Below are 23,884 nucleotides of genomic sequence, written 5' to 3'. Positions count from 1 at the left end.
TCTATTGATCTGATTGTCTGATTTTTGTCCTTCATTTTGTTTATGTGATATATCACATTCATTGATTTGCGGATGTTATACCAGACTTGCATCCCTGGAATAAATTCAACATGGTTGTGGTGTGTGATCTTTTTATGTATCACTGGATCCAGTTTGCTAATATTTCATTGAGGATTTTAGCGTCTGTGTTCATCAGAGATATTGGCCTGTAATTTTCTTTCTTTCTAGTGTCTTTATCTGGTCTTGGGATCAGGATGATGATGGCCTCATAAAAAGAGTTTGGGAGTTTTCCCTCCTCTTGAATTTTCTGAAATAGTTTTAGTAATATGTGTTAATTCTCCTTTGAATGTTTGGTAAACGTTGCCAGTAAATCCATCTGGTCCAGGACTTCTATTTTCTGGGAGTTTTTGATTACTGCTTCAATTTCATTACTTGTTATTGGCCTATTCAGGTTTTCTTCCTCTTCCTGATTCAGCTTTGGAAGATTGTATGCTTCTAGGAATTTGTCCATTTCATCCATATTGTCCAGTTTGTTGGCATATAGTTGCTCGTAGTATTTTCTTACAATCCTTTGTATTTCTGTTCAGTCTGTTGTTATATCGCCTCTTTTTTCTGATTTTATTTATTTGTGTCTTCTCTCTTTGTTTCTTACTGAGTCTGGCTAAAGGTACATCAATCTTATTTATTTTTTCAAAGAACCATCTCTTGGTATCATTGATTTTTTGTATGGTTTTTTTTTAGTCTCTATATCATTAATTTTTGCTCTGATCTTTAATATTTCCTTCTACTTCCTTGGGGCTTTTCTTGCTGTTCTAGTTCTAGTTCTTTTAGTTCTTGTGTTAGATGGTTCATTAGAGTTTTTTCTTGTTTCTTGAGCTAGGCCTGTAATGCTAAGAACTCTCTCTCAGGACTGCTTTCCCTGTGTCCCGTAGATTTTGGGTTGTTGTCTGTTCTTTTCGTTATTTTCCAGGATGTGTTTGATTTCTTCCTTGATCTTGTTGGTAACCCATTCATTGTTTAATAACATGCTCTTTAGCCTCTGTGTGTTTGAATATTTTTTAGTTTTTTATAATGGTTGATTTCTAGTTTTATGACATTGTGACCTGAGAAAATGCTTGATATGATTTCAGTCCCCTTGAATTTGTAGAGACTTGCCTTGTGCCCTAACATGTGGTCTTTTTTTGAGGATGTTCCATGTGCACTTGAGAAGAATGTGTATTCTGCTGCTTTGGGATGAAATGTTCTGTAAATTTCAATTAAATCCATTAGGTCTAGTGAGTCATTTAAGGTCTGTATTTCCCTGTTAACTTTTTGTCTTGATGATCTGTCCAAGGCTGACAGTGGGGTGTTAACGTCCCCTGCTATGATTGTGTTGCCAATCTCCCCCTTAAATTCCATCAAGAAATTTTTTATGTATTTAGTTGCTCCTATATTAGGTTCATATATGTTTATAAGGGCTATTTCCTCCAGTTGGATTATGTAGTGACCATCTTTGTCTCTTGTTATGGTCTTTATTTTGAAGTCTATTTTGTCAGAAATAAATATTGCTACTCCACCTTTTTTTCTTTTCCGTTTGTATGGAATATTTTATTCCATCCCTTCTCTTTTAGCCTGTGTGAGTCTTTCACTCTCAAGCTGTTCTCTTGTAAATAGCAGATATCTGGGTCCTGTTTTCTTATCCATTCAGCTACTCTATTTCTTTTGATTGGACCATTTATTCCATTTACATTTAAGGTTACTATTGATAGATACTTATTTAATGCCTTTCTTCCCCTTTATGCTGGTGTACCTTTCTCTCACTTTCCTTCCTTTTCTTAGAGCAGTCCTTTTAGCCTTTCTTGCAATGCTGGTAGGGTGGTACTGAACTCCTTTAGCCTTTTTATGTCTGGGAGGCTTTTTCTTTCACTTTCAATTTTAAATGATAGCCTTGCTGGATAATACAATTTTGGTTGCAGGTTCTTGCTTTTCATTACTTTGAGAACTTCATGCCACTCCTTTCTGGCCTGAAGAGTTTCTGTTGAGAGATCCGATGTCAACCTTATGGGGATTCCCTTGTAGGTTACTGCTTGTCTCTCTCCTGCAGCCCTTAATATTCTCTCTTTGTCCTTGACATTTGCCATTTTAATTATGATGTGTCTTGGAGAGAGTCTTTTTGGGTCCCTCTTGTTTGGAACCCTCTGTGCTTTCTGAACTTGTGTGGCTTTCTCCCTCAGCAGCATAGGGAAGTTTTCTGTCATAATTTCCTCCACCAAGTTCTCTATCCCTTGCTCTCTTTCCTCCCCCTCTGGCATTTCTATAATGCAAATGTTTCACTTCACATTGTCCCAAAGCTCCCTTAGACTGTCCTCATGCTTTTGAAGTGTTTTTTCTCTTTGTTGCTCTGATTGAGTGATTTTTTTCTACCTTGTCTTCTAAGTACTTATTCTATCCTCTGCTTCATTGAGTCTGCTTTTCATTTCTTCCAGTATATTCTTGATCTCAGATATAGTATTCTTTATTTCTGCCTGAATCTTGTTTATGATATCTATGTCTATTTTCATATTTTCACTAAGTTCCTTCACCTTACCCTCAAGTCCCTGTTGTTCTCATTAATTTCCTTGAGGATCTTTATAATCGTTACTCTGAACTCTATTTCTGATAACTTGTTTAACTCCATCTCATTGAAGTCTTTTCCTCTCAATTTTCCTTTTCTTTAATTTGGGTTTTTTTTGTCTCCCCATTTTGGTGCCTTTTATTGCTTGTATCTATATATTAGATATGTTTGCTGACTCCCAGTTTTATGGGGAGGAATTCTGTAGTTTGAGTTCAGTGGAGCCCAGAGTTGTGTTTTCCTTATACTTCTGAGCTCTTTGCTCTAGAGGTGTCCCTTTTGTGGGTTCTTTGGGCTCTCCTGTTGTGATTTCATCTAGATTGTTGTTGACCAGTCCTTGGGAGGATTCTCCTCTCAGGTTGGCTGTGTCTCAGCCTCGTCGTGTAAACTGTTGTACGGGTGCTGGCAAAGCAGCACAATACACAACTAAACTTCCAGTAAACAAGGTGTATCTTACAAAATATCTTGGCAATCACAATGAAAACAACCCAGGTGAAAATAGAACTGGGAGAGTGAAGGGAGAACACAAATTCTAAAGGAAAAAAAAAGTTAAAAAAAGGAGAAAGAAAAGTAAAGGTCTAGAGAGAAAAGTATATTTTTGTTAATAGTCACAAAAATTTAGAAAATAATAACAGTAAACCAAACTAAAATATAAAAATAAAGAAGCTACTTAGAGATAAAAAGGGCAGAGAAAAGATTCTGAAAGAAGGGCAAGTAAAAATTTAAGGGAGAGAATAGGAATAGGATAATAGTTGAAAATGAAAAAAATAAAAATACAATAAAGAGAATAACAAAAACTAATAAACAAGAAGAAAAAAAGACAGAAAGGAGAAAAACAAAAGAAAGAAAAGAAGAGGAAAAAAAGTTATGCCAATGGATTGAGAGGAGAGAGAGAGAGAGAGAAAGAGAGAGAGAGAGAGAGAGAGAAAGCCAGGGCAGTAAAGGGAGTCAAATAAGATATATGGGTGAAACTATAGGGAAAAGCAGTAAACTTCTTGGTTATAATGATAAAGTCCCAGCAATTAAGCAGGGAATATCAAGAAAATCTTGATAGTAGAAGTAAAGATAAAACAAAACAAAGCAAATAAACAAAACAAAGAAACAATAAAAAAACAAGCTAAGCCAAACAAAATTTTTAAATAATAATAATATTTAAAAAAAAATTTTAATTAAAAAAAATTCTAAAATTTAAAAAGAAAAAAAAAGGGGGAGTTTCCCTTTCTCTCTTTCCTAGGGGTGGGGGGAAGTTAATCAGGTGAGTTTCTTCTGGAAGCTTATGTTGTCTGAGGCTCACTGTTTTGTATGCTGATTTCAGTTCTCCTGGAAGGTACTTGTGTATCAGCCAGTACAGGAGCTGTCTAGGTTTTGCTCTAGTGACCTTAGGTAGTTGGTTGATCTGAGGCTCTCTGTGGACCACTCCTTTTGTCAGCTATTTTGCAACCTTGTAGTTGCCTGGTCTTACTCCAAAGTCTTCTGTAGAGTCTTTAGGGTGCAGGATGGCTACTGTAGTTCGGGATATCACTCCCCTTACTTAGCGGTTTCACTGTCAAGCACTCACTGTGAGGGTGTTAGTCTCTGCTCCACAGCCGACTCCTCAGTCTCTACCCTATGCTCCAATTCTAGTTCCCCATACACTAGCCTGCTGCAGTTTCAGATTGACTTCAGTCTGTTCCCTTTTCTGTATGAGTAGTTTCAGCAGTCTGGGCTCAGTAGGTTAAATTAAAAAACATTCCAATGACCCTTTGCCTGCCCATCCCCCAGCAGAGGTTTTCAGTTTTTCTTCCAGTTCCCAAACAACTGTCCCTTAGTGTCTTATTCTTGTAGTGTCCTCCTTTTTAGCTGTTCTCCCTTCCCCCTCAAGACTGTGCCCAGAGGGGGATATCTGGGGCTTCAGTGAGCTGAACCAGCCCCTTTCCTGTTGGGGGTAGTGCTCCTAGGCTGCAGGAGAGGCAGGAATATCTGCCCCTCCCTTCCCAGATCTGGTTGGCCGGTTGCACCAGGCACGCCCCTCAAACAGTCTACTATGCAGACCTAAATCCCAGCTTCCGCTGATCTGTCCGCCCAATACAAGCCAGGAGGGTGGGAGCCAGTTCAGGGATCAAAAACTCAAAAATGCACAAAGCAACACACAAGTAGAGAATCAGCCCTGCAAGGTCCTATCGCCCCCACATCAAGGCACCCAGCAAGAGGGGACACAAAGTTGGCTCCACACTGCTCCCCTGCTCTGCTGATCTCTATAAAGCTGGGGCAGCTCCACATGTGCCACCAGGGCACCCCTCAGGGCTGGTCAAAAATCCCAGAATCTCCCCACTGGGAGCTCAGGGCAGGAGGCCTCTCTTCCCCTTTCCCACCCCACACTGCTTAAATGCTTTCTGGTGCTCAACACAGTGCCTTACAGGAAGGCAGAAAGTCCTTGTATGTGGCCGCTCAGTGCAGACCTCTGGTCCCTTAATACTCGGGTGCCACACACTTTTGGACTGCCTTTCCTATGGTCAGCACCCTGAGTATAAGAAGCTGGTCGGGGCCACTATTAGAAGCTTTGTTTCACTAGGAGGGCACTGTTCCCTCCTAGCAGGCACACTGTTCCCCTGGGTCCCTCTGCCCTCCCTGCAGGGCACTGCTTCCCGTCTCCTCTGCTCTGAGTTTGAGATCCCACTTTTGGATGCCAGTCCACACTCTCAAGGGGAGGGAGCTTTGCAGCCTCTAAGCCTTGGGGTCTCAGAGTCCAGCACAGGCTTCAGGAGGGACTCCCCCTTTCTATGCCCCCCCTCTCTTACCAGACTCTATGATGTTTCTTCAGTGCTCCCTACTCGCAATATGTCACTCAGGTATATGTCTCTGGTTTTTCCAAGCTGATTACCTAGTATTTTACGAATAAATCGAGTCTGTAGCTGGGAACAGGGGCACTCTGCTTCTTCTCACAGTTCTGCCATCTTCCCTCCTCCTCTGCTATTTTTAATCAAAAAAGTTTTTAATTGTAAAAGCTCTTTATGTATGCTGGATGTGGGTACCCTGTCAAATATATGTTTTTAGAATATGTTCTCCCAGTTTGTGGTTTGGTTTTTCATTTTTTAAATTGTGTCTTTTGGAGAGTAAGAGTTTTTAATTTTGAAGAAGTCCAATTTTGTATCCCACCTGATAAATCTTTGCCTAATCCTAGGTGGCAATTATTTCCCCCCCTATGTTTTCTAGACATTTTGTAGTTTTTGTGATTACATTTAGGTCTGTGATCCATTTCATATAAAATTTTTATATGCTGTGAGGTTAAGGGTCTAGGTGTATTTTTCCCATCTATCCAGTTGTTTCAGCACTATTTGTTAAAACATAATTTTTTTTTCCATTGAGTTGCCTTGGTACCTTTGACAGAAGTTAACTGACCATGTATATATGGGTCTGTTTTGGACTCTATTCTGTTCTCTGTGTTGCTCCTGATTTTAATACCCATTGTCTTGATTATTGTAGCTTTAGAGTAAGCCTTGAAAGCATGTAGTATAGGTTCTCCAACTTTGTTCTTTCTTACAATTGTTTTGCCCATTCTAAGTCCTTTGCATTTTCATGTAACTTTTAGAATCACTATGCCAGTTTCTAAAGAAGAGGCTGCTGGAATTTTCATTGGAATTGCACTGACTCTTTAGAATAATTTGGCCCTCAAAAATACCCACTTCGTAGTCCATGAAACCTGTGCATATTACCTTCTATGGCAAAAGGTGTTAATTACCTTATATGCCAAAAGATGTAATTAAATTAAAGATATTTTAATGGAACAGTATCCTGTATTATGCAGGTGGACCCTAAATGCAGTCATAGGTTTTCATATAAGAAAGAGGCAGAAGGAGATATTAAAAAGAGAAGGCAATGTGATGGAAGCTTTGAAGATGCTGCACTGCTGGTTTTGATAATGGATGAAGGGGCTGAAGGAGTGCAAGGAATGCAGCTCTAGAAACTGGAAAAAAGCAAATAATTTATTCTCCCCTAGTCTCTGGAGGAATCAGGGCCCTGCTAACACCTTAGTTATAACTGAGTGAAACCCATTTTGGACCCCCAAACTATAAGAGAATAAATGTGTTGTTCTGAGCCACCAGAATGGTGGTAATTTGTTATACAACCATAAGAAACTAATACACAGAAGTTGTAAATCTTAACAGTGATGAATTTTTAAACCTATAAACATGGTATATCTTTCCATTTATTTAGATCTTTAATTTTTCTTGGTAGTGTTTGGTAGGTTTCAGTGTACAAGTCTTGCACATATTTTGTTACATTTATCTATTAGTATTTGATATTTTGATGTTGTTGTAAATGGTAGTATTTTCATAAACTTTTATTTTTAGAATAGTTTTAGATTTTTAGGAAAGTTGCAGTAAATGATAGTTTAAAATTTTTTGGTATTTCAGTGTTTCATTGCTAGCATATAAAAATGCAATAATATTTTTGGTACATTTACTCTGTACTCTGCAACTTTGCCTAATTCACTTATTAGATTTAGTAGCTGATTTGGTAGATGATTTGAGATTTTCTGCATACACAGTCATATTGTCTACAAATAACAAATTTACTCCTTCCTTTCAAATATTTATTCCTTTTATTTCTTTTTATTATGCTATCATTGTGGCTAGGACCTCCAGTACAGTGTTGAATAGGTCTATTGAAGTGGACACACTTGCCTTGTTTACAGTCTTAGGGGAGGAAGTATTAAGTCTTTCACTATTAAGCATTATAGCTGTGGGGGTTTTTTAATAGATACCCTTCTATTCCTAATTTGTTTAGAGCTTTTAACTTGAATGTGTAGTGAATTATGTCAAGTGCTTTTTCTAGAGCTATTGAGATAATCATATGTTGGTTTTTTTCCTTTTCATTCTGTTAATACTGTGAATTTTATTAATTGATCTCAAATGTTAAGCCAAGGTTGCAATCTTGGCTAAAACCATACTTGATCATAATGTAACATCTTTTTTTTTATATATTGCTGAATTCAATTTGCTAAATTTTAAAGGGTTTTTACATCTATGTTCATGAAGGATACTGGCTTATAGTTTTCTGTCTTGGTCAGATTTTGGTGTCAGAGTTATGCTGGCTTCATGAAATAAATTGTGAAATGTTTCCCCCTCATCTATTTTTTGCAAGAGTTAGTGAAAAAATTATGCTATTTCTTCCTTATGTGTTTGGTAGATTTTATCAGAGCCTGACATTTTCTTTATTAAAATGATTTTAATTATAATTTTAATTTCTTTAATAGCTATAGGGATATGAAAACATCTATTTCTTCTTGTGTGAACTTTGATAATGTCTTTTTTCAAGAAATTTACTTTATAAACTTGTTCATAATATCCCCTTCTAATCTCTGTAATGTTTGCTTTCATCAATGATATTGGTAATTTGTGCCTACTATCTTTTCTTGATCATTCTGGCTATAGGTTTACCAATTTTCTTGATCTTTTAAAAGACCCGGCTTTTAGTTTCATTGATTTTTCTCTAATGCCTTCCTACTATATTTTATTGATTTCTGTGCTTATATTTATAATTTCCTTCCTTCTGTTTACTTCTTTGAAATTGCCTTTTCTTCCTAGTTTCTTAAAGTGAATCTTAGATCATTGACTTGAGGTCTTTTCTAATGTAAGCATTTGATGCTATACATTTTCTTTAATATTGTTTTATCTGCATCTTACAAATTTTGGTATATTGTATTTTCACTTTCATTTAGTCCAGAATTTTTTGGGTTTTCCTTGTGTGTTTTTTCTTCCACCTATGAATTATTAGAAGAGGGTTGTATAATTTACAAGTTTTATGAGAATTTTCCATATGTCTTTTTTTAATTTTTAGTTTAATTTCATTGTATTTAGATATTTACTTTGTATGATTTCAATCCTTTTAACTTTATAGAGGCTTGTTTTATAGCCCAGAATTCAGTCTGTCTTGGTGAATATTCCATGTATACTTGAAAGGAATTTGTATTCTGTTGGTATTGGTAGGAATGCTTTATCAATATTGATTAGGGCATGTTGGTTGATAGTGTTATTACCATCTTGTATAGCCTTAATAATTGTCTGTGTGTTCTATCTGTTACTGAGAGAGAAGTATTAATTTCCAATAATTGTGGATTTTTCTATTTCTCCTTAATATTTTAAATATTAATATTTTATACATGTATTTTGAAGTTTTGTTATTAGGTATATAAATATTTACAGTTGTTGGGTCCTCTTTGACAAATTGACCTTTTTATCATTATGAACTGCCCCAGTTGTCTCTGGTAATTTTCCTAGTTCGAAAATATACCTTGTCTTATATTGTGGTAGGCAAAATGTCCCCCCAAAGATATCTAGGCCCTAAGCCTTAGAACCTGTGAATATGTTATGTTACATGGTAAAGGGAACTTTGCAGATGTATTTAATTTTACAGTATTAGTTTCTAGAACAATTTACCACAGATCTAGTGTCTTAAAAGTACACAAACTTATTATCTCACAGTTCTGTAGTCAGAAGTACAGTATAGCATGGCTCAGGTCTTCTGCTTAGAGTCTTACAAGGTCGAAATCAAGGTGTTGGAAGGGCTGTACAGCAGGTCCTTGAATAACATCATTTCATTATAATATTGATGAGATGCCATAAGAACTTAACTCTTGTTTATATCAATTAGCCTATGGTAAAATTGGTTTTGTTTTATGTCTTTTTGCTTAAAGTCACAGAACATATCAACATTAACTGAGAATTTACTGTATTCCTTTCTGGAGTCTCTGGGGATTGATCTGTTTCTGGACTTATTCAAGTTGTTGTCAGAATTTAGTTCCTTGCTGTTGTAGGGCTTAGGATCCTATTTCCTTGGTAACTGTCAACCAGAAATCATTCTCAGCTTCTAGAGTCTGCCTGCATTCCTTGGTTTATGGATCCCTTCCTCTGACTTCAAAGCTAGCCAAGGCAAGTCAAGTCCTTCTCACGTTTGAAATCTTTGGCTTCACCTTCTGCCTCATCTCTCCTCTTCTGCCACATCTCTCTGACTTATATGCAGCCTTATGCTCTTAAGTACACATATAATTACATTGGACCCACCTGGATAATCTGGAATAATCTCCCTATTTTAAGGTGAGCTGATTAGTAACCATAATTCCATCTGCAGAGTTATTTCATGGTAGTAACTAGATTTGTGTTTGATTGAATAATCAGAGACAGGAATCTTGGGGAACATTTTTAAAATTCTCTGCCTACCACAGTTACAGACTTTATGATAGGAATAGTATCATGGATTATTCAGGTGGACTCAATCTATTCATATGAGCTCTTAAAAGCAAAGAACATTCTCAAGAAGCAGGAGCAATATGACAGAAGGAAATGTCAGAAGAATTCCAAGCATGAGAAAGATTTGATATTTTGTTGCTGATTTTAAGATGTAAAGGCCTATGTGCAGAGATCAGAGAGAGAGAGACCTCTAGGATCTAAGGGTGGCCCCCACCTGACAGCCAGCAAAGAACTTGGGATCTCAGTACTACAACCACAAGAAACCAGATTGCCAACCGTCCAAATGAAGGAAATCCTTTCCAGAGTCCCCTGATAAGAGCCCAGCCAACTGACATCTTTCTGTTGTTAATCCTCACCCGAGGATTTTTTTTTTCCATTCATTTTTAGAGAGGGTAGGAAGGAGGAAGGAGAGGGATGAGGTGAAAGAGAAACGTTGATGTGAGAGACACATTGGTTGCCTCCCGCACGTGCCCCAACTGTGGCCAGGGATCGAACCTGCAACCCAGGTACTTGCCCTTGGCTGGCAATCGAACTTGCAACCCTTTGGTGCTCGGGCTGATACTCTAACCATCTTGCATACCTGCCAGGGCCTAACTGACATCTTGATCTCAGCCTTATGAGACTCAGAGCAGAGCAACCAACTAAGTCTGTCTGGACTTCTGACATACACAACTGTGAGATAATAAATTTGTATTATTTTAAGCTTCTAAGTTTGTGGTATCAATAGAAGACTAAAACAGATATTAATGCCATCACTCTATCTTTTGGTTAGTGTTTGCTTTGTATAATTTTTTCTGTCCTTTTACTTTTATTCTATCTGTGACTTTATACATAGATAAAGTGGGTTTCTTATTGATAGCATACTGTTGTCTTGCTTGATAAAGCCAATCTGACAATCTTTGACTTTTAATTAGTATTTACATCATTTACATTTAATGTAATTGCCAATAGGATGGGTTTTAATTACCACTTTCTTGCTACAGCCTGGAAACTGCCTCTAGGCAGTAAGCTAGGACAATAATAGAGTTTACTTTCTTTGTTTTCTTTTTTTCCTTCTGCCATAACGGTCCTTCACTGCCTGTTGTCCAGATCTGAAAACTGTTGTTTCATATGTTTTGCCTAGTTTCTTGTTTAAGGTGGGAAGGAAAACCCCATTCCTCTTATTACATTAAAAAAAAAAAAATAGAAGTAGAAGTCCTCAACAATGTAATTTCTAATTAATATTTTATGGATATACTTTTCAGAAAGTTCCTTGTGTGTGTGTGTGTGTGTGTGTGTGTGTGTGTGTGTGTGTGTGTGGAGAGAGAGAATGTATTCAGTCGAGAAAAGTATAATACATGTACTAAAATGCTAGCATATATGAACATGACAGATAGTAGCCTTTTTAAAAATCAAATCAAATAATTAGTCAGTGACAGAACTTGACCATTCCTGAATATGTCAACCTTTTCCAGTCTCCATGTCTTGGTATGGCCAGTTCCTTCTGCTTGGAATGCTTCCTCATCTCACATTCTTTCCTGCCTGGCAGCTTTCTAAGTATCCTCTGGAACCAGTTCCAGGGTCATCACCTCTGCTTCCCAGTGCCCCATATTTTCTCTTGTGGGCTCCCATCACACCCTCCTCCATAGCACCATTATGGTACATGTCATGCTGTATTACAATTATATGTTTCTCTGTGGACTCCCTCCTACAGGAAGCCCTGGAAAGCAGGGACCTGATTTTAGTCTTCTTTATGTTTCTCTTATCCCCTAACACAGTATGTCTTCTACATAGAACTTTTCAATAAATGATTGTTGAATTAGTGGTTCTTTTCATGTGCTGAAAAATACTGCTGTTATTACTCCCCATTTCAGTATCACATATTTGTAAATGTGAATCCTATTTAATCATTTTACTTTTCTCCTAGTAAATTCCTCATCTATGCCTGTCTGCTGCTATTCTCTGTGCTGCTGGCTCTTCGTCTGGATGGCATCATTCAGTGGAGTTACTGGGCTGTCTTTGCACCAATATGGCTGTGGAAGTTAATGGTCATTGTTGGAGCCTCCATTGGAACTGGAATCTGGGCACGAAATCCCCAGTATCGGTAATACTGCTTTATAAAACCCATTGGTCTCTATCCCAAGAGATCAATGTCTTGTTTTTCACTTTGAATAAAGTAAAGAATTTTTTTCTCCTCTACTTATCCAGGGTTTTATTAGAATTATTATATAGGCAAATTGAGTTCTAGTCCAAGATATTAAAAATTAGGTGTTCAACATGCATTTTTCTTGCAAAAGCAGTGTTATTTGGGGTGATTCATTTCCTAGCCAGGCCACAAAAGTCTATGTAATCTAAACTTCATGCCAAATATATAAGTGTTATAGCCATGCTAGACTAGGAAGTATGAAACCACCATATTTGTAGGAGCAGTTCTACAGACCAAAGTTCTAGCTCTGATCATCAGGAATATATCCTTCTCCAGTTCAGTCCTGCAACTGGGGCTCTCCTTGTTCAGGGACTTAAGATTGTTATCAGTATGGGAGAAGTAGCTTGGCAAGGAAACAGTGAATCCCTGAAATGGGGAGAGATGAGGTCCAGAGGCTGTGCAGGAGAGCAGAGCCTTTGGGAGTTGGGCAGACTGTGACCTTTACCTTCAGTTCCTCTGTGCCTTTCTTATGGGATGGCTCAGCTAGTCCAAGTGCCTGGAATTGACTCACTCCAGTGTGTAATCTGGAGCTGCTGAGGCCTGTGAAAATCTCTCTTTTCTCCCTTTCAGAGACTGGAACTTCAGAAAGGATGAAAAGGAGAAATGAGAGGGGAGCTATTCTGAACTTCACCTGGATGGTGGGAAGTGATGGAATGCCATTAGGCAGATGGGGGCAAAAAAGAGGAACACATGCAGCTGCTCCTGTGAGAAAAGTGTAGACAGTGTCACACCTCAGCTTGTTTAATTCTTGGTTATTTACATTAAAATAATATTTAGATTGTGTAAAACACATTACCACATACATGTCTAAGAACTTTAAAATAGCCATACAAAGAACTTTGGAAGATGGGGGACACTCATGTGTAGTTGCTTTAAAGTTATTAGATTTTTTTTTTTCAGATTATCTGTGTGGCTACAAATCTTTTTTAATGAGCTACTTTCAGATATCTAACATTTACTACTCCAAAAATGAAAAAGTTAAATCACTGAATGTGTTGGGTTCCGCTAATTGATATTTAGAAGGTATTTGAACTTTTCTGTCTTCGTTCAATTTAAGATTCTTAGAACAAGGAAAGGAACCTGTATGTGTGTAGTTTAATGTACTGAGTATACAGTTGTGGTTGTTCTAGTGCCAACAGTAGCCAAGGAAACGTTGTTGAGTCTTACAGAAATAACCACTGACCTTATTTTCTCTATGTCCTAAACTCAGTTGTATTTATCATCATCAAGACACACCATAAATGTTCATCCATATTTTGAATGAAACATTGTAGGCCTTCCAAATATATTATGAAGCATTTTCCTGATTAGTGGCCTTATTCTTTTTCTATTGTTCATCTGGTAAGTTCATGCATGATATGTAGACAGCTAATTAAACTGATTTTGTTGAAGAACAGTTTTAGCTCTTTTCCTCTTCTCTCTTTCATCTGCAAGTGTTAATTCATCCTAATGAAATAGAAAGGGGAAAAAAGGCATTAATACTTTTTACTTGCATTTTAAAATATCACCTAACCATAGTTACTGTATTTTCTTGAAATATAACCCACACTTGTTAATAAAGCTAGAGTTGTTTTATAACATTGCATGAAATGTGGTTTACATGGTTTTTAATTTGTTAAGAAATGAGGATCATAAGATTTAAGGGATATTTGTCAGTTTTTAGCAATAGAAACAATCAGCTTGAATAATCTTGGAAGTAGTTTAATTTAAAGTTATGAACAGGTGTTTTGTACACTATCGGAGAAATAATAACTGCTATTACTTCTAGGACTATCCCTATATAGTTAAAACTTTAAGTCTGATTTGGTTGTAATGTTTGCTTCTTGTCATGTAGTAGTTCTTCTGTGTTTGAAAGATCACCTATTAAATATTAAGTTTAAGTTAGCTTTCTGCCTGATATTTCCTTTGCTTTTTGTCAAATTTACAAACATGACTCACATTATCAACGTAAGTTGGTATTTTCCCTGGACTGCTTGCTTATTATGGAGACTCTGAACTGAGGGTGTTTTTCTTTTTCTGTCCTTTTTTAGAGCAGAAGGAGAAACATGTGTGGAGTTTAAAGCCATGCTAATTGCAGTGGGCATCCACTTACTCCTGTTGATGTTTGAAGTGCTGGTCTGTGACAGGATCGAGCGAGGCAGCCATTTCTGGCTTCTGGTCTTCATGCCACTGTTCTTTGTTTCCCCAGTGTCTGTTGCAGCTTGTGTTTGGGGCTTTCGACATGACAGGTCACTGGAGGTAAGATTTCATATATTTAAGAATGATTAGTTATTGTAATGTAGACTTTTGCCCTTTGTTAGGGAGAGATTGATCATTAACTCTAGGTCAAGGTATATAGGGAAACAAAAGACCATGGAAATAATCACACTGCACTTTCTTGAATTAAAACACTGTTTTTTCACCAGGCCATCAGCCTTGTTCCAGCTTCACATCTTTGCCTATCCACCTGTTTCAGTCAAGATTCTCATGAGAAACAGAATCAATAGGATAGATGTAAATGTAGGTGTAGATATAGATATAAGTATAGATATAAGGAGATTTATTTTAAGGACCTGGCTCATTCAGGGGAAGACCTGGATCACATTTCAGTTCATGTTCACCGAACCACACAGAAGCGGTGGGTTTGCAGCCCTATACAGATTGGTTCAGGGGAGAATTGGACACTATGGAAACTGTTTTGAGTTTCATGGGTAAAAGTGGAAGAAGGAGATGGGAGTTGGGTTGGAAGGAAGCTGGAAAGTGGCTTGCTTAGGGTGTGTGAACCTTGAGAAGAAGGTACCTATGGAGAGGGAGGGTGATGGAGTGAGGACCTATGAGAAATAGAGGGAACAGGACCCTAAGCACCAGGAAGAGCTTGACCTTGAACAGGGAGAGTGATTCCTCTGGTGCTGGGTGGACTGTGGAGGCAGAGTACCCCTGAGGCCCACTTTTACTCTCTGCCTCACTTTCCCAAGATTGAACAATCCAGCCACTTCTCTGCACTGCCCCCTTTGGCTGCTTGCCAGTGGTATTAAAATTTCATGACGGAGTATGATTAAGACAAAAATGTCTAAAAAGACTCCTGAAGGGACAGTAATTGAGCAAGGTTGAGAAGCTCTGAGTTAGAGCCTCCTTTCTCCCCTGCAACCTGCTATCTGGCCATCTCTACATGGTGCCCCTCCCTGCCCCCTGTTCCCCAGGAGGACCTTTGTCTGTTCTCTCTCATCCCTGCCTGTCCATCCTCCCTCCTGAGGCAGGCCAGTCATGTTTGTGCTTCAGCCCTTCTCCCCCTCTTGTTCCTCTAAGCATGTGCTCCCGAATTTATCCACACTCTCTCTCTGGTAGCTTTGGTCTCTCTCATCTAAATGAGAAAACAAAATGACACCAAAACCCCCTCAGTCCTCTGGCTGTTGTGCCTTTTCCTTCCATTCACAAAAAGGCTCCCTGAAATAGTGCTGTTCTAACCTTGTGCTCTCTACTCAGCTCCTGCACACCCTGAACTGGCACTGAGCACCCTCTGGCCAAATCCAGTGGGCCATTTTCTGACTTTTTCCTGGCTACCGGCCACTCTGCATCTCCAGATGCCCCTGGTCCTTTGACCATTCTGCCACCTCTGTCTTCTGCTCCATTGCTGTTTCTTAGGGTTCTAATCTTGGGCATTTTCTCTCTTCACTGTGCATACTTCCTCTGAAAATAGTGTGTATGCTTCCTGTTTCCACTGCCGCTTATGTGCTGTCACCTCCTAAATTCATATTTCTAAACTCAGATTTCTCCTCTAGCTCCAGACTTCATATCCAGCTTCATTCAAGTCTGTATTCCCTATATTAGTTAAAAGCACCATTCCTACCTAGTCATCCTACCTTTCAACTTTATGCTTCTCTTGCTTTGCACGCTTACCTGAGCAAACAAAGTAAAACCAAGCTTTAAAAATCATTTGCAAAAGTTTACATTAAACAAAATCATTGAGCTGAAACATTCTAGATATTGCCTATTTGGTTCAGCATTTCTCAGTAGGGGATGGGGGATGCAGTTGGCCTTCTGGATAGGAAATATTTTGTTGAACAGGACTGTCCTATATATTGCAGGACCTCTCCCCCTAGTCTTCGTGACACCCAGTAGTGCCCCTGCATGTGCCTAACTCTTCCCCAAAGCAGCAGCTGTCACCCAGGTTGAAAAGTACTAAGTTAGATAGGGGCTGAGGAGGAGGTTTAAGAAAACTAAAAATTTGTTGCTTCATTTATTTTTATTTTATTTATTTTTTTGGTAAAAGCATATATGAGGGCTAGGACCACATTAAGCATGAAACGGTATTTTCCTAATGCAGAGTTATAGAAAGTCAGTCATTCATATAGTCACACTCTTGGCATTTCTACCTACAAGAAGAAATACGATGTGGGGAGTTGAACTCCCCCTTGGTTCTTGTGTCCCAGAAGGAGTACTTACGTCTGCTAAGGGGTATTTGGGGATAGGCTCACACAGAAATGTGAAGGAGGAGTCAGGGATGGTCAGCATTACCCTATGCATATAAAGGAGGAGATGTTATTTTCCAGGCAGAGGGAATAACAACACATAGAAAGGCAGAGGCAGGAGAAAGCATGTCATGTTGAGTGAACTGTGGTGGTTCCAATATGACTGGAGTACAGTTTTGCAAGTTACAAAGTTTTTGGAGATGAACAGTGGTCGTATTTGCACAACAATATGAATGTACTTAATACCACTGAACTGTGCAAAGATGGTTAAGATGGCAAGTTTTATGTTTTATGTATTTTAGCATAAGAAAAAGTATGTGCCTGGAGCATAAAGTGGAAAGGAAGACATTGTGGCAGTTGGGAAAAAGGGAAACTGTGTAGAGGGGTTGGGCTGAGTAGGGGCCAGATCCTCAGTCCTCAAAGCATGTGCAGAGTTACCCCAGGTTCCATAGTGAACTCACAGGGGAACCATGAGGTAGTGGACATTTTTGAGAGAAAGCCAGTGATAGCTGATTATCAGTGGGGACACCATATGAACTACTAACTCCAAGTAGTTTATGGTTTATTATTCACATTACATTCCTTTTGATAACGTCACAGAAGAAGCTGGATTGTTGGCAGTTTCTGTGATGAGAAGGTAGTACTGTACAAAAATTGGTATGAAGAACAGGTAACGAGGGTGGAAATGTCTTGAGAAATCATTTAGTACCCAGCAGGTACACCTATCCCTTTGGCAATTAGTTGTGCTTATTTAAGAATGAAATAAAATATTTTTCTTTCGATTTATGTGAGTTTTTTTATGGCTACTTAGTACACAAATACAAAGTTTAGATCTAATTACTTAACTAAATGAAACTATTAGGTACTTTTTTTTAGCCCAGAGGCCTACAGAAGAATTTCTGAGTCACTAAATGCCCTATGAACTGAGAACTTTTGAGAAGCTCTGACCCAGATCCAGTGGCCTCATATGATTTTACTTCTGTAGGCACTGGTGAGCCATTGAAGAGCAGTGAGCACTGCAGGCAGAAGGCAGGCAGTCTAGAGGGCATTGGGAACTTGAGGGCCTTCAGGACTAGAGGCTGGGAAGCTTGTCAGAGGGCTATTGGAGTACTTTAGTGGGTTAGGGATGAGAAGGGCCTAACTAAGCAATAGCAATTGGGATGGAAAGCAGGCAGGGGATTCAAGAATAGTCTGGATGGGAGAGAAGACAGGATGTGGTGAGTGAAGAGGAGAATGTGGAAAAAGGAATATAGGGTGCTTTCTGGCATCAAGGTTTGGGTAATTAGACCACTGTGGTACCTTACAGCAAGATGGGAGGCTATCAAAAGGGGTGGGACAGGGTAAAAAGGTAGAGGTATGGGGAACAATGAACTCGATTTGGGACTTCATCCGAGGTGCCTTGAGGAGAGCTGGGCCTATGCCACAGCATGGAGGCTATATTGAAAACAGATTAGAGAACCAACGAATGCAAACCAGGGGTGTGGATGACATTTCTTCTCCCCCAGGGCAGAGCAAGTGAGTGAAAAATGTGTTTGTGTCTCTGTCTCTAGAGGGGAGGGAAGACCAAGTTTAAGGCTCTGGGAAGCATCATCATTTAAGGAGAGGAAAAGGAGGCTGAAAAGAACTGTCAGAGTACCAAGAGGTGGGCAAGACTGTGTACTGAGACCTTAGAAGGAGGAAGGGGTGGTCAGCAATATCAGATGTTGCAGAGACAACCAATAAGATGTGAACTGAAGTGGTCTGATGCTGCAGAGGTTATTGGTGACCTTGATGAAAGCAGTTTCTGGGTGGTCATGGAGGTGGATGCTGGATCAGAGTGTGTAGAGCTTGGAATGGCAGGGGAGGCCATGGGGCTTAAGTATCCATGATGTGTCACAAAGCTTGATGGTCACAGAAAGAAAGCGAGAGCTAAGAGGGCATATTGGATCAAGGGAAGGGTGAGCTCATTTGGTCTTCGGTTCTTTTGTGTGTAATGGGAATGAGTTAAACTTGTTTCTGGGAAAGATCAGTGGAATAGGCAGGGTTAAAGATGCAGTAAAGTCTTTATAATTGATGTCTTGATGTGACAGGTGCTCAAGGAGCCGGAAAGAAAGGGGTGAATTCGGGGCTGAGTCCTGGGTACAAGAAGGAAATACAAGGATGGTTAGGAATAGAGATGTTTGTGGATAGGAGCAGGAAGGAAGCTTAGGGAGTCCTGTAGATTGCCTCTGTACTCAGCAAGCCTGGAAACAAGGTCATTGCCTGGGTGAGCATAAAGGGCAGTGCAGCCACTGAGCAGAGGGGTTGAGGCAAGAAGCCAGGCGCAGGTTTCTCCTTGGCACAGCACTACTTTGCTCCTATTGTGCTGAAAATCTGGCAGTCCCAGTGTAACTTAATAAAACTTTTACCATATTGTAATTTGCATTGCCTTTTAGTATGTTAGCCAAATAATTGCAGTATTGAATACAACTTATACTTTGTTTAACTGAGTCTTCTCTTTATTTTTAGTTAGAAATCCTGTGTTCTGTCAACATTCTCCAGTTTATATTCATTGCCTTAAGACTGGACAAGATCATCCACTGGCCCTGGCTTGTATGTAACTTTTTAAATTCTTAAGTAAACTTTTTATTATAAAAGTAATTTGTGTTCATTGTAGAAAACTTGGAAAAGACAGATAAGCATAGGTAATAGATAATAATCACCCATAATCCACTGGGAAATGAGATGTTTAGAGTATTTTGTTTTCTTGTTTTATGGCTTATTGTTTCATAAAGATAGTTGAGAGCATACCACATATATAATTTTATATCCTGCTTTTTTGTTCTAAGGTATCATAAACATTTTCCCATGTCAATAAACGGTCTTTAAAAACATAACTGTTAAAGTTTAATTGATGGAAAATATTCTTCCAATGCATTTACCAAACCACCCCCTTATTTCTGAATATTGAGTTTGTTACCAGTGTTTTACTATTATAAATCATGCAGCAGCATATATTTTTGTGCATAAAACCTTTGCCTGATTTTTTTCATTGTTTTCTTAGGAAAGACTCCAGAAACAGTATTACAAGCCCAGAGGGTGGGAACTTTTTGAGATTTTGAAATACAAACTGCATTGCCAATTTGCTTTTCAAAAAAGCTGTGCCCATTTATACTCCTGCCAAGGGTGAGGTCTAAGTCATGCTTGTAACCTGCAGCTTCAATTAATGTGTTTTTGATTATTATTAACTGTGCATAGATAGATAGAAGGACTGATGGATGGATGGATGGATGGGTGGATGGATGGATGGATGGATGGATGGATATATTTATACATACGTACATATAAATGGCAAGCTACAAGTTAGAGAATACAGTATGGTTTCAACTATTAATGCATAGAAAGAAGATGAGAATAAGGTAGAAGGGCTCCACTGCATCTGGGAAATGGTCATGCCAGTTTTTTTCCCCCTTGCTGCTTGATGTATTTTTGCATACAAGATATTTTCTGTAATTTACATGGTTTACTTTAAAAGAGAAATTGAAAGTAAAAAATATAGAAAAAAAAGAAAATATTCATTTGGCAGCAGGGAAGAAAATAAGGGAACATATGTTGCTTTCACAATGACTAAAGACAAGGCTCATCACTTCTGCCCAAAGTCTTTGATAAAATATTTATAATAGAAATTATTGTCCAGGCACCCATCCTACAACTTCAGGGTGCTGTATCTGGAGAACAGTAATTGGGTTTCAGATTTCCTGTTGTGACGTGGAGGAAACAAATCTTGGTAAGACCAAAATTTAAGTGTAAGGTAAATCAGAAAAAAACAAAACAAAACACAAGAATAGGAGCGGTGAGTGTTTTCTGTAGGTAAACAGAGGGATTTTTCTAGGCCCTATCCTGTGCAGGTCTCAGCAGATGAAACAGTCTGATTGCACATTTCCCACAATGATTGAGAGAGACCAAATGAGGCCATTAGGACCACTAACATTTCACCCACAGGGGGCATGCCACTAAATGAGAGTCTGATCACAGTGAAGAGACTGTGCATAGACTCTACAGTAAAACCTATGATCAGGAACTCCAAGCTACTCAGGAGGACTAAAAATCATACACCAACCCAAGTCATTGGTTTAAAAAATAAAATGTAGCCCGACCAGGCGTGGCTCAGCGGTTGAGCGTCAACCTAGTATCCAGGCGATTGGGGTTCGATACCCGGTCAGGGCACATGCCCAGGTTGCAGGCTGCAGCCGATCAATGACTCTCTCATCATTGATGTTTCTGTCTCTCTCTCTCCCTCTCCTTTCCTCTCTCTGAAATCAATAAAGATATATTTTAAAAATAAAATGAAATAAAATAAAATGTAAGCCCAAAGAACTATTAGGAGAAAACAGGAGAAAATCTTTGGGACTTGGAGTTAGTTGAAGAGTTCCTGGAAATGACACCAACAACACTGTCTATAAAAGAAGCTCAAAAGTGAAATGAAATTAATGAAAAGACAAGCTGCACGCTAGGAAAAAATATTTGCAAAGCATGTGTCTGACTAAGAACCTGTATCCAAAACATCTAAAGAACTCTCAAAACTTAAAAAATAAAAACCAAACAACCTAATTTAAAAATTGACATTCACAAAAAGGATATGCATATACTGAATGAGCATGTAGAAAGGACACTGTTACCCGTTAGGGAAAGGCAATAAAAACCAGGACGAGGTACAACAACACATACATCAGAATGGCAAAGATAACACAATACCAAGTGCTGAGGAGGATGCAGAGGGACATCACTGGGGGGATTGCCAAATTTTATAGGTACTCTGGAAAATTGTTTTACAATTTCTTACAAAGTTAAACATGGAGTTACCATGTGACTCAGCAGTGCCAATCCTGGGTATTTCCCCCAGAGAAGTGAAAATGTACAACCACACAAACACCCATGCACACATGTTTATAGCAGCTGTATTTGTGATAGCTAAAAGTCAGAAAACACCTAAATCTTCCATGGGTGACTGGATGAACAGGCTGTGATACATCCATCCAGTGGAATACAACTCAGCAATGAAAAGGAATGACCTGTTGATACATGCAACAACTTGGATGACTTTCAAAGACATTCTACTGATCGAAAGGAAGGAGTCTTAGAAGGTGGCATGCTGTATGATCATCTGCAGCGCATTCTTGAAAAGATACAAGTGTAGTGATAGAGAATAGATCAGTGGTTGCCAGGGGTTATAGGTGGGGTAAAGAGGTGACACAGTGAAGGAAGAGCATGAGAGAGTCTTGTGGGGTCAAGGGGCTATCCTGTATCCTACCCGGAGCTATGAAGATCTACAAGTACATGCTTGAAAAGTCATAGAACTGTACACCAAAGAAAACAAGAGTACTGTTTGATAACACAAGACAGAGAGCTAACAGACATGTCCAAGGGGGCAGTACAGGTGGAGAAGAGATCATGAGGCCCCTAGGACTTAGCCTGTGGGCTTGTATGGGCATTAAACAAGGTCTTTGTGATATGACAGCAACAGACACAGAACCCACATGGGAGAGGTAGCAGAGACCAGGTAACAGAGCCCTCCCAGCATCAGTGTGCAAGTTGGTGGAGGGCCTGTGTACCCTGGGCAGCTGAAGCTTCCAGGGCACACATTCCCCAGTCTTTGGCCAAAGTACCTCAGGCAAGATGGAAAAATGGCCTGTGAAGAGAGTACATTAGGGTGAGGTGAGGTGATTGTGCATGGGATGGCAACACTGTCCTGTTTCTCTGGGGTTTGTGGCAAGAGGGTGATGCTGGCAGAGCAGATGCAGACTGAGTTAGATTATACCTAAGGAAAAGCAGCTGCAAGGTTCTTCACCCCAAGACTGATCCAAGGTGGAACACTTCCAGGGCAGGCAGCAGGTCCCACAGTGTGTCCTTACAGCATTCCTAGCATGTAAGGTTGTCCTTGTTCATGCTTACACTGTCCCTTACAGAGACCCAGTAAGGGGTTGATTATGCCTCCCCTCAGATTCTAGGGGAGAAATTCGAATACTGTAAAGACATTTTTTTCTCCTTTCCTCAGGTTGTGTGTGTCCCCCTGTGGATTCTCATGTCCTTTCTGTGCCTGGTGGTTCTCTATTATATTGTGTGGTCTGTCCTGTTCCTGCGATCCATGGATGTGATTGCAGAACAGCGAAGAACACACATAACAATGGCACTAAGCTGGATGACCATTGTCGTTCCCCTCCTTACATTTGAGGTAAGCTTTCAATAGCATAACTTCTGAGGCCATGAAGGCCACCCTTTCCTACAACAGCATCCTGCATAATTATAAGGGCAGTCCGCTCTCCCTGGAAATCACCATGAGCTAACTCTTGGAGAGCATGCCAAGAGAGAATGACAGTAAAATTAGAATGTTGTTTCTTTGGGAAGGGCTGGGGACTGGCAGTGAGAAATGTACCTTTCTTGGTATGATGCATCTGTATGTATCAATTTTTCTACTTCTAGAAAGAAAGTTGGATGTTGTTGTTCATATATGAGTTTTGTGAAAAGTTATAGGATGGGCACTGCTGACTCCTCAAAACCAACACTAGGAGGAGTTGCCCATAATAATCCTGGTGTTGGATACTTTGCAGGTGGATGGATTTTGCTTCCCCCAAAGTAGAGGGTTTCTATGGTCCCCTGTGGAGCTTCCTTCCCCATCATGAGACCTTGTGAGGGAAGAGCTCTCTGGCTTCAGATATTGTCCATTTTCAGATGCTGTATCCAAGAACCTCAATTGTTTCTCTTTCCTTAGATCCTGCTGGTTCACAAACTGGATGGCCACAATGCATTCTCCTGTATCCCAATATTTGTCCCCCTTTGGCTTTCCTTGATCACTCTGATGGCAACCACATTTGGACAGAAGGGAGGAAACCACTGTATGTACTCAACGTTTCAGAAATCCTTGACATGTGTGTTTGTTTGCAGCCCTGCTCTATGAAACAGTGAGCCCGAGGGCACCAATTAAGAAGTTTTCATGGGAAATCTAGCACTGAGGAAGGTTTGGAATCTTCCAAGGGAAGGGTGTGCTGTCAATCTTGTTTCCCCTGCCCTGCACCATGGCGTCCCTAGCAGTACACTACAGTTTGAGGTAAGACTGACCCTAGCAGGTAGCCTGTCTGGGCCCCATCCCATCCACTACAACATTATAATCAAGGTACCTCCTTCTCAGGGTGTCCTGAGGATTAGATGAAAATCCATATGCCCATCAAATCCCAGGAGTCCTCCTAGATTCTTTTTCCTCCTCACTTTTCCCAGTGTCATTCCTGACGTCACTAGGTCTTTTCAGTGTTGCCCTGCTTGCTTTCTCTTCCTCTTCACCTGTATGCTGTGATACCCAGGATTGAAGTGATCTATGAAGAGGGTCCCTTCCTCACTAGACTGTGAGCTCCTTTGCGTGTAGCCCCTGAACATGCCCTTCTGGAATCCAATGAGGGAAGGTGTTGTGCCGCAGGAGAGC

General features: G+C 39.5%; 1 protein-coding gene across 1 annotated transcript in view; it reads left to right on the top strand.

Moving 5' to 3' along the window:
• The window catches only part of TMEM185A (transmembrane protein 185A), a 40,989-nt gene that overhangs the window by 9,053 nt on the left and 8,052 nt on the right, over positions 1 to 23,884 (top strand). Inside the window, exons 2-6 of the mRNA XM_016213934.2 lie at positions 11,726 to 11,902; positions 14,035 to 14,242; positions 18,940 to 19,023; positions 22,466 to 22,642; positions 23,180 to 23,303. Of these exons, the coding sequence (XP_016069420.1) occupies positions 11,726 to 11,902; positions 14,035 to 14,242; positions 18,940 to 19,023; positions 22,466 to 22,642; positions 23,180 to 23,303 (770 nt within the window). The remainder of the gene's footprint in view (positions 1 to 11,725; positions 11,903 to 14,034; positions 14,243 to 18,939; positions 19,024 to 22,465; positions 22,643 to 23,179; positions 23,304 to 23,884) is intronic.

The sequence above is a fragment of the Miniopterus natalensis genome, chromosome X (genome assembly GCF_054644295.1).
Source record: "Miniopterus natalensis isolate mMinNat1 chromosome X, mMinNat1.hap1, whole genome shotgun sequence".
Classification (NCBI taxonomy): domain Eukaryota; kingdom Metazoa; phylum Chordata; class Mammalia; order Chiroptera; family Miniopteridae; genus Miniopterus; species Miniopterus natalensis.
The sequence above is the reverse complement of the archived record's forward strand: the minus strand, read 5'-3'. Positions and strand labels throughout refer to the sequence as shown.